Here is a 12,311-nt window from a genome sequence, read left to right as displayed (position 1 = left end):
ATTATTGACCTCCATGCTGGCTGGACTAGTTTGTCGTCCTCTGGAGGGTCTCCATCTGACACAAAGCAGGGAATGGTGTACTCTCTATAACGTTTCCTGAAGGAGTATAGTAGAGAGGCCTTGGCCTCCTCGTACCAACTTGACCTTAAAAGGAAAAGAGTAACAATTAAACATATAAAAAGACTCCTTGTTGCGAGCACTTTTTTTGTACAATTCCAACAAACCTTAAAGTCAATAGTTGGTATGCCTTCGTTTATTCTTGAACACAGCCTGAACTCTCTTAGGAAACCTTGTAGTTTATTTAAGTATCTTCAGGAATAGTTCTCCAGGCTTGAAGGAGATTCAACATCAGTGACACTAACTCAATATTTTCCATCTGGTCAAAAACTCGTCGTCCTCCCTGCAAGACTGACCGGGCTGTTGACCACAGTGTGCTGGCCCACCTGGCTAGATCAACTAAGCCTACTGTCAGGCATGGTTACTCCAGCATCAAGTTTGGTCTATTAAACATCCGCTCTCTCCCTGGTAAGGGACATCTGGTCCATGATCTCCTCTGTGATTGTAAGTTGGACTTTCTTTGCTTGACTGAAACATGGCAACAGCCCAATGACTTTGTTTCTCTCAATGACTCCACTCCGTCTGAGTTTGTTTACACCTGTCAACCTCGCATCTCGGGGAAGGGCGGAGGTCTCGCGATAATTCACCGGAAGCACTGGGAATTACTCCCTGTCTCTGCCCCTCCCTCCCATTCATTTGAATACATTGCACTACAGCTCCCTGGATCTACCCCCACCATCATATGTACTGTTTATCGGCCACCTTAAGCCAAATAAGGAGTTTTTAAATGAATTTTCTGCTCTTCTCACTCTTTTCTCTGTACTTTCTCCAAATCTGATCATTGCTGGTGACTTCAATATTCATGTGGACAATGATAAAATCCCTCTTTTCAGAGATTTTACCTCCTGCCTGGAATGTTTTGGGCTTCTACAGTACATAGAATTTCCTACCCATTCTAAAGGTCATATCCTGGATTTGGTCTGTTGTTCTGGCATTACCCTCACCCATTGTAAAGCCACATTGTTTCCCCAGTCTGATCATATGTTTATTTCTTTTGATGCAAACATAACCGCTTCCAAAACCTGTATCTCTCGTAATATCACTTTTAGGAAAATTAGTAATATCAACCCAGCTGTTTTTTCATCTGCCGTCCATGACCTTCCATCTATCCACAGCTCCTCAACCCCTCTGAAAGGTGCCCTCAAATAAAATGCATTATTATTATTATTATTATTCAAAGCTCTTCTTTGGATGTTGGCTGCTTTTTGTTCTGTTCTCTGTCAAGATCATTTCACACTGCTTGAGGTCTGGGCTCTGGGGAGACCAATCCATGACTGATAATGTTATATTGTGTGTTTTTCTATCTGTGTATCCTTTTACTCCATTGGCAGCGTGTTTTTGACAAGAGCTCAAACATCACAGACTAAAATGCAGCCCCAAATCATGACGGAGCCTCCACCATGTTTTACAGATGGCTGTAGACACTTACTGTTGTACTGCTCTCCTGTTGTCCTTCATATATACTGATGAATATTTGGACTAAAAATTTAAAATTTGGATTTATCACTCCATATGATCTGTTGCCCCTGATTCTCAGTGCAGTTCTTGTGCAACCTATTCCCCCTGTTTCCCTCCCTTAAGAATGACATCTTGACAGCGGACCTTCCACTGAGACCATTTTTGATGAGGTTTGGGTGAACAGTAGACGAATCAGCTGAAGGGCCAGATGCATCTCTCAAAGTGCCTAAAGATAGAATTTAAAACTAGTCCTTTGTGTAGACACAACAATGGTTCAGTGGCTTTTTTATCCTTGAATGATTCATAAGTCAGTGTTAAGTGGCTTAACAAACACAAGTGCATTCCTTTGGACTGGACAGAAAATGAGTGAATAACCAACCAAAGTCTGTAGACAACCTTTGAAAGACCTTCATAAAGCCTGGAGAACTACTGCTCAAGTCCACTTTAAAAAATTACAAGAAATTCTGACTCCTTGTAAGGAAATGATGGGTGGTTCATGAATTTTGTAAATGAATATATTTTGTGATCACCGTGAATGAAAAGAAATGGGAATGCTGCTGAAATCAATTAGTCACTGGAATAAGAAGAAAAAACCAACAACAACAAAAAGAAAAAGAAAAGTTTTGTTAGTAGTTGATATTCTAGTGTTGTTGGATCTCAGAAGGTATTAATTAGATTTAGCCTTTTGAAAGGAAGTGCAATTAGAGAAACATTTTTTATTTGCAGTCCAGCAAACTGGATCTGTTTGATTAGATTGAGTAAATAATCTGTAGAAACCTACCCTGGTACTATGTTGCCAGGATCTGGTGATTCACTTTGCTTTCCTTTCTCTGCTTCATTGGACACCTTGCTGTTTTTTGGATTCACTGACGCCTTTTTCCCCTTACTAGGTTCCAGTGGGATCTCCAGTTTTGCCTTACAATGCACATGAACATGAGTGATGGGTTCATACTAAGGTAGATGACTGAAGGGACTACATCTTGCAAAAAAAATGTTCTGTGTGATTATGAAAGTAAAAAAAAACAAACATTTAGTCACTTAAGATGTGTTCACATTTAAAAACCCTGGCACAAGCGGACAGTGGCTGGAGTGGGAAGGTGGGTGTGAAGCTGTACCTCCTGTTCAGCCAGTCTGTTTCCCTCGAGCTCACTCTCATAGAGCAACTTGGCTCGATGAAGACGACGGAGCGCCTCTTCTTTGATCTCCTGGTCCAACAGTCTGGGTTTGAACGTTACCTGGACAAGACATCTCTGGGGTAGAGGAGAGACGGTAATATGTCTGAAATTGCTCAGATTTAGAGGATAACACAGGATATTTCTGTGTGTTTCTTTCACGCTACAGTGTTCCTACACCATATCACTTTTTAACTTCAAACCTCTGCTTCATATTAAGGTTGAAATTAGCTTTCAGCAGTGTCCTGTTTTGGGGTTACTGGTTTGTAACAATTCAAGCGGACTGATATATTACCCTGGATCTCTGTGCCTTCTAGCACTTGTGAAGTTGTCACTGTAAATATATTATTCTTAATATCTTGCTTGGAAAATAAAGTTTAAATAAAAAAAATACTGGAGTCTGGAGGTAAGTGGTCATCTGGAAAATAAGACTTAAAATTAGACTGTCAGAACCAATAGAAGTGATTTTCATTGAGCTTTTTTCCCCCATTTATATCTATAAATAGTGCTTGTTCACTTCCATCAGGTGTCCAGCAGAGAGCATCATTACACTTATAATTCCCTCTGAGCACAGATGGTTTGATTCCTTAGCTCTATGCTTATTAAGATCATTTTTAACCAAGATGTAGTAAATAAAAACTAACCGCTTTCTCTAATGTTTAATTTCTTTATAGAAACAAAAGGCCACACTATCTTGTCCATTCAGGTTTATAAATGCATTCAGAAGGAGATTAATCTGTTTTTGGGGCTGATGTGAGATTTTGGATGGATGGAGTTGGATGATGTGTACTCTTAAGTGGTAAGGACAAAAAAAACAGATGGCCCACATTGTATTATTTTACAGATATTACAACATGAAATTATTCAGTTAATAATTAGTTTCAGCTAACGCTAGAATAAGCTACTAAGTAGATTTAAATAGACTGTCTAACTGTTATAAATCTGAAGTCTTCTTCACACTAGCAACCTTCTATGTATAAAACCGGTGGTGTGTTCCTTTAACATAAGTGTAAGCTTAATAAGACGTGTTATACCGCACCTCTCCAGGAAGAAGGCGTCCTGCAGACGGACTGATGTCGATGTCTGAGTCCTCTGGCAGGGCAAAGGAGAACAAACGGGGCATTACAGGCGCCTTGACCCCTGGAGAGACTGGTTGTCTATTTTGGTCACGGCCCGTTTGACGGTTGCTCAGGAACAGCATGGCAGTGGACTGGTCACCTACTGCTGTGGCTCCAAACTGAACCAGAAAATGGGAGAGCTCCAGTGGTGGGTGGACACCCACTGCTCGGCAAGACAGCAGAAAATCTCTGATGACAAAATGAATGTTTTTGCTATGGATCAGTAGGTATTGGATTTAATTGAATAAACAGGATCACAACATTCAGTAAAGGCAGTGATTAAAATGTCCTATCAACAGATAAGTACAAAAGACTGAATGTTTAAGCAGACACAATGATGCCATAAAGAGTAAATGTCCTTCATTTACACACAGTGTAGGATTTAAAACTAACCTGTTAATTCCAGACTTGCAGCTGAGCTGAAAGACGTACTCTTTGGCAGTTTGGGCACTAAAAATCAGATCAACCTCCAGGGTTTCTTGTGGGAGCAGAGTACCAAATCCATCATTGGGCTGAACCTCAATAAACTTGATTTAGAGAAAAAACAAAAGCTTTAAAGTTATAACTCAGGATGTTTTCATGAAATCTAACTTAGACTCTGATGCTGGTTGCTGTAGCCATTTAAAGCATTTACATTAAGTAATTATCCCTCCGTCTGTTGTTGCTTTTATTGGTGGCAGCAGAATCTGCCAATCCAAACACAGGATGCACATTGTCTTCTTAAGCACGGGGGATTACGAGGAAACAATGTAGGATAACAGCCTCTCTGTTTACTGTTCACTCTCTTTACACTATAAGAGCTATATAAAGTTACTGTTTATGCAAACCTAACAAATTTTAACAATAGGAGGAACCCTGTGGAATGGAACAAACAGTGAAAGTGGGATGTGGACTAAATATGATTCTTCCATAAACATAACATTATCTGCAAAGATAGCAATGCTTGTATCTGGATCCACGCAACTCTACCTCACTAACACATTAACACTTAATAGAAGAAAAGGTTTTCACATCATTCATGCAGTACCTCAGGCACACCCAAGAAGCCAAAGTCTTGGGGTAGGAGGGACAGATTGGTGAGGCGAATGCTGCTCTTGACTGACTGGTAAATGGAACAGTAGCCAAAGTCCACCTCGCTGTGGTCAAACTGCAGGTCTGAGGAGGTCACAATGGCGTGGACGGTGAAATGGGCAGGCTGCACCTGCACAAACATGAAGTATCTTTACATCTTTGTTCTCCAGACAAACATCTTTATATCAGTGAAGGTAAATCTGTCTTTCTTTAAGTACAACATGACATTTCTTTTAATTTCACTTTATCATAATATTGCTAACCTGCCCCAGAAAAAGTTTGGCTTATATAATACAACTCCACGGGCTGTCCTGAAAACTGTTCTGGTATCACTTTTTAAATCTTAATTATACATTATCATATTCTGAGTCAAAAACATGGGCGTATTACAGACTGATATTGCTTTAATTTACAAAGACTTCTCAAGTCTGTGAATTAACAGACAGATGCAGTTGAATTATCGAAAGAATCAAATTGATGTTTAACATCAGTCATGGCTAAAATCGAGCAATTTTTGTGCATTCGGTCATTTTTCATTACCCTGCACTGATAGAAATGCGTCTATGTTTGTGTGTGTGCGCGCGTGTGTGTGTGTGTGCAAGCCAAAACAGGGCTGTGGCTCAGAGTCGGCTTTACAAAGCACCGACCTAAGTACATTTTTTACAATTAGTTAGTCCTAGTCTATAATTTTTGAGGTCTGGTCATGTCTTTATTTCTCTTTCATGAACAGCTGAGCTCTCTAGCTTTTACAGGAAATGTTTCTCAGGCAGGAGTAAAACAGAACATTTGTTCGAGACTATTTTAAGCAGTGGATTAATACACATTTCATGCTCCAATGAGTATTCATGGAGGCAGGGTGATGTGTTTGAGATCCACTCAAAATAAAATTTGGTGTCACGTTTTTGTGAACAAATCAATGTGTATGAATTTGGAGCTCCTCGATGCAGAAAACTAAGTTTTGGAGCTCATTAGCCTCATTAGCCTTATTCTCTGACAGCATTTAATTCATGTGAATTGTACTAGACAAGAGGCAATTTTGTTAAATTTTGTCAGGTTTTGTGAATTTTTCCCCCCAGCAGTATAAAGCAGATGAGCTTGTTTACTGCACCATTGATTTCCAGGCTGCTGTGATGTCTGGTGACCAGTTGGTGTATGTATGAATGTGTGTGTGTTTTCATGGTGTAATGCCAGGAGCTCATGACTAGGGGCTGGGGGCAACAGCTTTGGTGCATCACAGGAACATCCTGGCCCGCTCTTTGGCTTCTCGTCAGAGCTACACCCCTTCCATGCCCCAGCCCTCTCCTCTCCACGTCCCAGTAAAGTCAGTGAATAGTCGCTGGCTGGGGAGGTAGAGGAAGGTGACAATTTGGCAAGTAGACTGTCCAGATTTAGATTTACTGAAAAAAAGCTGGCAAAAGCACAGCACGAATGTCTAAGCAGCTGCTCTGTGTTTTTAATAAACACTGTCTGATGATATGAAGGAATTCAGCTGCAGTTTCATTTCCTCTTGAGAGGAATGGTCCAGAATTTCCACTTATATCCTTGTAAACAGTAGCTGCATTAATGTGAATATATAATGATACATTTATGAACTAATGTTTTAGTACAATCCCCCAAAAGAGTGACAAAACAGGCCAAGAGATCCAGTCAAATACTGCCAGCTAAGTGATTTTAAAATCAAAATCACAGACACCTGAGTCTCACTTATGCATCACACTAAGTTGCAAAAAACAAGCAATAGATAAGATGCTGGCATCTTGTCTGTAGCGAGCATCACTGAGGCTCATGAATATCTTAGTACGTCACCCCTACTTGCGGCCCATATATCGATGTAAAAAAATCGAATTCAATTTGGCCCATGAAGTTCCTTTTTTTTTTTTAGGGTGGATTTGTTTGCTGTTGAAGTTCTTACAATTAAGTTCTTTAAAAAGCAAAAACTTATTTAACATGAAGGAAATATGAGCAGAGAGTACAAACATGTTGAGGGATTGGCTGTGTTAGTGTTTTTATTTTGTTAAATACGAACAAAGTTATAGCAGAAGTGCTGCCACGTGTCTGGCCAGAAAGAGAGTACCAATGTGTTTATTTGGTAGTTCAATGAAAGGCTTCAGTTGATTAAGAGTGAGAAAAAAAATGTGTTCACATTTGCAGTTTTGTCTTATTATACAATATTTGAAATGAAAAAACAAACAAACAAAACACTATATGTTCGGAAATATTTGTGGGTGTTTTCTTGTTTGTTTTGTACTACTTGGACACTAAAGTGGCCCTTCAGTGAGATGACAGGGCCAGCAGTGGCCCACAGCTCATTTAAGTTTGAGATCCCCGTCTTAGTATGTAGAATCATGTACTAAACCAACTATATTTCCCAGCAAACAACATTCATTTATTCAAACACGCTGCCAGAGCAGAACCTGAAGCAGAAATGTTAAACTCATTTTACACTGAGGGCCACATACAGCTTGCTTTGGTCTTAAGTGGGTTGGACCAACTTTTTTTCTGTAAGTTGAAAGATGTTTAACTACGTGTTTAATCGGTGAGATATTTAATATAAGAAAAAGAAGTGTAATTTCAATGGTATGTCTTAGTTTTTGTAGATGATGTAGTCAGTAAAAGAAATCTGTCAGCATGACTTAAACTGCAAGAAATAAATGTTTAAAATGACAGAAAAAGCACTGGCATGTTTTTGCCTAAGTTAATTAACAAAAAGCTTTCTTTTTAATTTACTCTGAAATCACTGTAAATATATACAGAAATTTCTCTTTTAGATAATGAAAAAGTTTTCTGTCATTTGCTTATTTGCTTTTACTTAATTACAATGTTTTTGTATCAATTACCATATGGGAGGTCTCCCCTCCTTCACATTTCCCAAAGCACTGCAATGGGCTGGATTGGATTCTTTGCTGGGCCAGTTCTAGCTGCCGGGCCTTATGTTTGACACCCCTGACCTAAAGCATCAGAGTACTACATCAACATGTGTACTGCTCTATATGTATGTGATGAAATCAAGAAAGATGACAACTGCCTTGGCTGCTGGGCAAGAGGTTTTAAGGTAGTCAAATTTTGCGCACAACAGGTACTCCATAATAAAAGAAGGGGATAACAAATACATCTGAAACCTACTTTACCATTTTTGTGCTACTGCAGACAGTTTCAGCAAAACTATATGGGATAACCTTTATGCTTGGCTTATTAGTGTCCATGGAATAACTGGGCCTTGGGGGCGGGAGATAATTTTAGCTTGTTACAAGCAAAATAGGTTACAACCTTCGCTAGCTGCGCTTCTGTTTAGGACAAAGTAGGACACTAGCACTGCACTACACGTTCAAGCCCACTGCTTTCAGGATCACATTGCTCTTATCTGCAGTATACGTGTATAGTGCGTAACATGACACAAACCTGGCCTGCTACTTGCACTGTCATTGGAACCTCCAGGACTCCTGTGTCACTGTCAAAAAACTTTGCATCTTTGGACAGGGAGCGTCTGTGAGAAAGCAAAAAGGAAGGCGTGAGGAAGTCGCCATTTGTCATAAAAACAGCTTTATCTTCAGCCTCTACATCAAGTAGAGGCTGAAAACAAACACGTAATCGCAACAGTGATTTTGATGCGTTTTTATTTGTTTTGTTAAAATACAAAAAATGCCATCTGTCAAAAGCCACAAGCCAGTGAAGAAAGAAAGAAAAAGATTCAGACCCTGAAGACCCATTACTTTACTTTAACCCACGACTGTAGGATCGGCACGCCGGGGAAAGCAGGAGAGAGATGCAGAGCGCGCCTCCACACTACTGTAGGTTGTAGCCATGGTGATGGGAGACGTAAGTATGATTCAAAGAGGACCAGTAGTCATGCACAGGCTTATGTAAAACTCCAGTCCCTCAATATCCCTCAGTGTCAAGAGCTGCTCTCGTGCTAGCACCAGTAAAAAACTGCATATATGCACGTATGCAGAATTCATTAGCATGTAAAAAAAAAGAAAAGTGGTCAAATGTCAAATGCTGTTTGTGTCTTAGATCCACCCACCACCTCCTCTCTCCTTCTCCTAACATCCTTCAATTTTCTTCTCTGCTATTCCTCGCTTTCCCTCCCTTTCTCTCCTTTCAACTGCCTCCCTCTGTCTTTTCCTCTTTACACTCTTAATGCCGGTTGAAGGCTTGAGAGCTAATGCTGTAAATGTCATTGGTTTTAAGGCTCCCCAGATGCTAGTGTGTCTTTTCAAAGCGCTACAACCACCCTCGCCTTCAGCAAATCTGTCAGCTTCAAGTTCGAGGAAAGGTTTGTATTTCGTAGTTCCCAGAAACTGCTCTACGACAACCCCATTCATGACTCAAAACCCACAAAGGTCACCTCCTCACCCATCAAAATTTAATCTCTGCAATTACAAAGTCCTTTTTTTCCCCCTGTATAGGTTGACCAATGAGTGCAGAGGGAGTATTTAAGGAAGCACTCTTGTTCTGCCTGCTAATAGAATCGCTGCTGGAGAGTCACTCTTGAATTAGCTTGGCAGGGCAGAGTGGAAAAGCCTGGTGGGGCGTCGCCAGGCCCATATGCTCGGGAGAATTTTGTCGATGGATAGGCTTTCAGATTTGTCAGTGTCCTAAACAGATTTACTTGTGTGCTCTTCCTCTCTGCAGCCAGATTATCCACAGTCCAAAAGTAATTCTCCTCTATAGCCTTTATGGTACTTCAGAGATTAGTAGATGCAGTAAAACTCAAATGGTTGCTCTAACTTCCGAGCCGCAATGCAAATAACCAGAGTATTTCAAGTGAAACTACTGAAATAACCTGTTCAATCCAGCAGGTGGTTTTTCTAATGACCAGCTTTAATCTATAACAGTGAGGAGGAAAAAACCAGAAGGAAGCCTGTTTTTCAGGGGACTTTATGAGCTTACAACACAGCGCTTCCTTTCGCTTGAGTAAAAATAATGTATTCACATAGAAAATATATACATTCCTCTTCAGTCTGCACTCGTATTTAGACTTCTCTTCACCATTAAAAAAAGTGATTATGAAAGGGATTACAGATTAAGAGGCTTAAGGATTTTTCACTGTGCAAAAACGGGCGGACGAGAATTACAGTAAATGACCATTAAGTAAAAAAACATAATGATGGGAAAGAAATAAGTTACGGAAGTTATTATGTTTGCTTGTTATCTTGAAACCCACTGCAGTGTGAACGTTTCTGATGAGAGTCGTGCGTTAGCAGTTAAAGTGCTGGCAGAACCATTCAGTCTAATCTGCAGTAATCTATCCTTGTAATCTCCCTTTTATCAGCTGGAACTGCCAGGGTTGGAGACATTGCCTGCTCTTCAGAGATTACGCCTAAAACCACTAATTCGAGTAGTCCTGTTCAAATGATCCCGTCATCAGCAAAAACAGGGAAACAAATTTCCATGAGTTAGATTGAAATTCTCCACAGGCACAACCTAAGAATGTGCTTTCCTTTTCTGTGGGACAGATTTTAGAAGAAGCCAAAATTTAGGACCAAAAGAACCAGCTCACATGGCATGGCAATGCATCTATAACGGTGCGGCGTGTAACGTTTCAAGACATATTTAGTATGTTACAATAAAGTACAATATGTAAAAGAAAGGGAAACTCTCAAATTCAAAGCAATTTTGATTGTAGCTTTTGTGCTGGCAGTAAATGACAAAGTAAAAAGACTAAACAACCCTCCGCCGAACAGAAATGAGCTAACACGAACCGAATATCGGGCGGCACAAATGTCACGAAACAAAATGGCAATCACTCTGATTCCGTCAGCGTCCATCTGAATTCAAACGAGCAGCATTCCTCTTCATCGAGCGGGATCACAAACATGTGAACCATTAGATTTAGTACAGTACAGAGGGGATTATGCTGCACATGGAAGAATGTGAGGCAAAAGAGTGAGTGGGCTAGATGTGACAAATAAAGGTGGAGGAAGACAGGCAGCGAGGGCTGAAGCAAGAAGAGATGCTGAATGATGTGGGCAGGCTAAGCACAATCCCTCGGAGCATGAAGCAAGAATGTGCTCACCCTCTCCCAAAAGCCTGAGGAGGGGAGGCAAGAAGGAAACACCTGTATAAAGAATGAAAGCTATGAGTCATTTGTGAATCCAGATTTAACAGTGTGTGAGTGTGTGCGCGGATTAGACAGTGAGTGAAAGCAGTGCTTCTAATGAGGATTTGGAAATCCAATGATAATCCCTGGCTGAAGGAATTGGCAATGCCATCTTAAATGACACACCGCCACTGCATAACACAAAAGCAAACCTACCAAAAATCAACAGATTGGGAGGCGAGATCCAACCATGACAGAGATGACACATACAGGGACACAGCTTGATGACATGCTGGAAACATACTTGTTTTCCAATCCCAGTGAGAATCATGTGAGTTTCTGCTGTGGATGAAGGACACTGTTTGGGTCCTTGGGGTATCTTAAAGGAGAATTAAAATCTTATTTTGTAAAGCTTTAGCCACCTTTTGAGACCATACTTACCTACAGAACGGGTTTATGTCTTTGAGAGACATAAACCCCTGATAATCTTTTAAAAACCCAGATCATCATTTAATAAAACTCACTGGTGTTTTGAAGATACATACAAAACCCTTAAACACTCAGTTTAAAATTGTATTTCATGCATTTAGCTCACAAGTGGAAGTGAGACATATCTCTGTTTCCACCTGTGTCTATCATGTGTGTCCAAGGTGTCCAACTGACTACTCGTGTTCAGTCTGTCTACGTCACTTCCAGTGAAAGGGCCTCCACGCACAGCCCTTTGTCCATCTGTCACTGGTCAAGCTCCAGATTTGTTTAGTAAGGGCTAAGCACTAATAGACATATATTCCAACTGCTGAGATTGTCAGGACTTTTTGTGACACATGCCAAAACAAAAAAACAAGATATTTTCCTGATATGTCCTTGTTGGCAACACATCATAGCACAGTACAGTTCACACTACAAAAAGAGATGTGTCCAAATATGTCTCACAACACCTCATTAAGTTTTTTGATTGATCTGATCATAAGTAGGGTTCCTACATATTAGATTTAAGACTTTTTAAGGCACTTTTTTTGCCACTTCGAATGAAACTTAGTGTCACGGACCCGGCTCTGGAGGACTCGGGGGTCCGTGAGCAGTTTGTTGTTATTATTATTATTATTTGGGGATGTGTGTTTTTCTGCACTATGCTGTGTTATTCTGTGTTCCACTCATTATATGTATAGGCAGGGTGTGGGTGTGTACATGTATTACTGGGGGTGTGGCCACATGCAGGCCCGATGGGTGTGGCCCTGCAGGAGGACTGGCCACACCTGAAGTTCCTGCCACACACCTGTTGTTGATCAGGGCTCGTCAGGGGGGAGCTACTTAGGAGAGTGTTGGAGCTCCCAC

General features: G+C 40.6%; 1 protein-coding gene across 3 annotated transcripts in view; it reads right to left on the bottom strand.

Annotated features, from left to right (window-relative positions):
• Window positions 1–12,311, bottom strand: part of cfap74 (cilia and flagella associated protein 74) — a 49,839-nt gene that overhangs the window by 6,885 nt on the left and 30,643 nt on the right. For 2 of the 3 annotated variants that reach the window (XM_013910270.1, XM_013910271.1), the window contains exons 23-30: window positions 8,336–8,420; window positions 7,774–7,884; window positions 4,893–5,066; window positions 4,259–4,392; window positions 3,787–4,054; window positions 2,691–2,825; window positions 2,357–2,490; window positions 10–144 (exon numbers count right to left, since the gene is read on the bottom strand). In XM_013910270.1, coding sequence (XP_013765724.1) covers window positions 10–144; window positions 2,357–2,490; window positions 2,691–2,825; window positions 3,787–4,054; window positions 4,259–4,392; window positions 4,893–5,066; window positions 7,774–7,884; window positions 8,336–8,420 — 1,176 coding nt within the window. The remainder of the gene's footprint in view (window positions 1–9; window positions 145–2,356; window positions 2,491–2,690; window positions 2,826–3,786; window positions 4,055–4,258; window positions 4,393–4,892; window positions 5,067–7,773; window positions 7,885–8,335; window positions 8,421–12,311) is intronic. The other variant, XM_005730738.1, reaches the window with a different exon arrangement.

The sequence above is a fragment of the Pundamilia nyererei genome, unplaced genomic scaffold (assembly GCF_000239375.1).
Source record: "Pundamilia nyererei isolate P.nyererei 1_Seehausen unplaced genomic scaffold, PunNye1.0 scaffold00039, whole genome shotgun sequence".
NCBI lineage: Eukaryota > Metazoa > Chordata > Actinopteri > Cichliformes > Cichlidae > Pundamilia > Pundamilia nyererei.
This window is presented reverse-complemented; position numbering and strand designations above follow the sequence as displayed.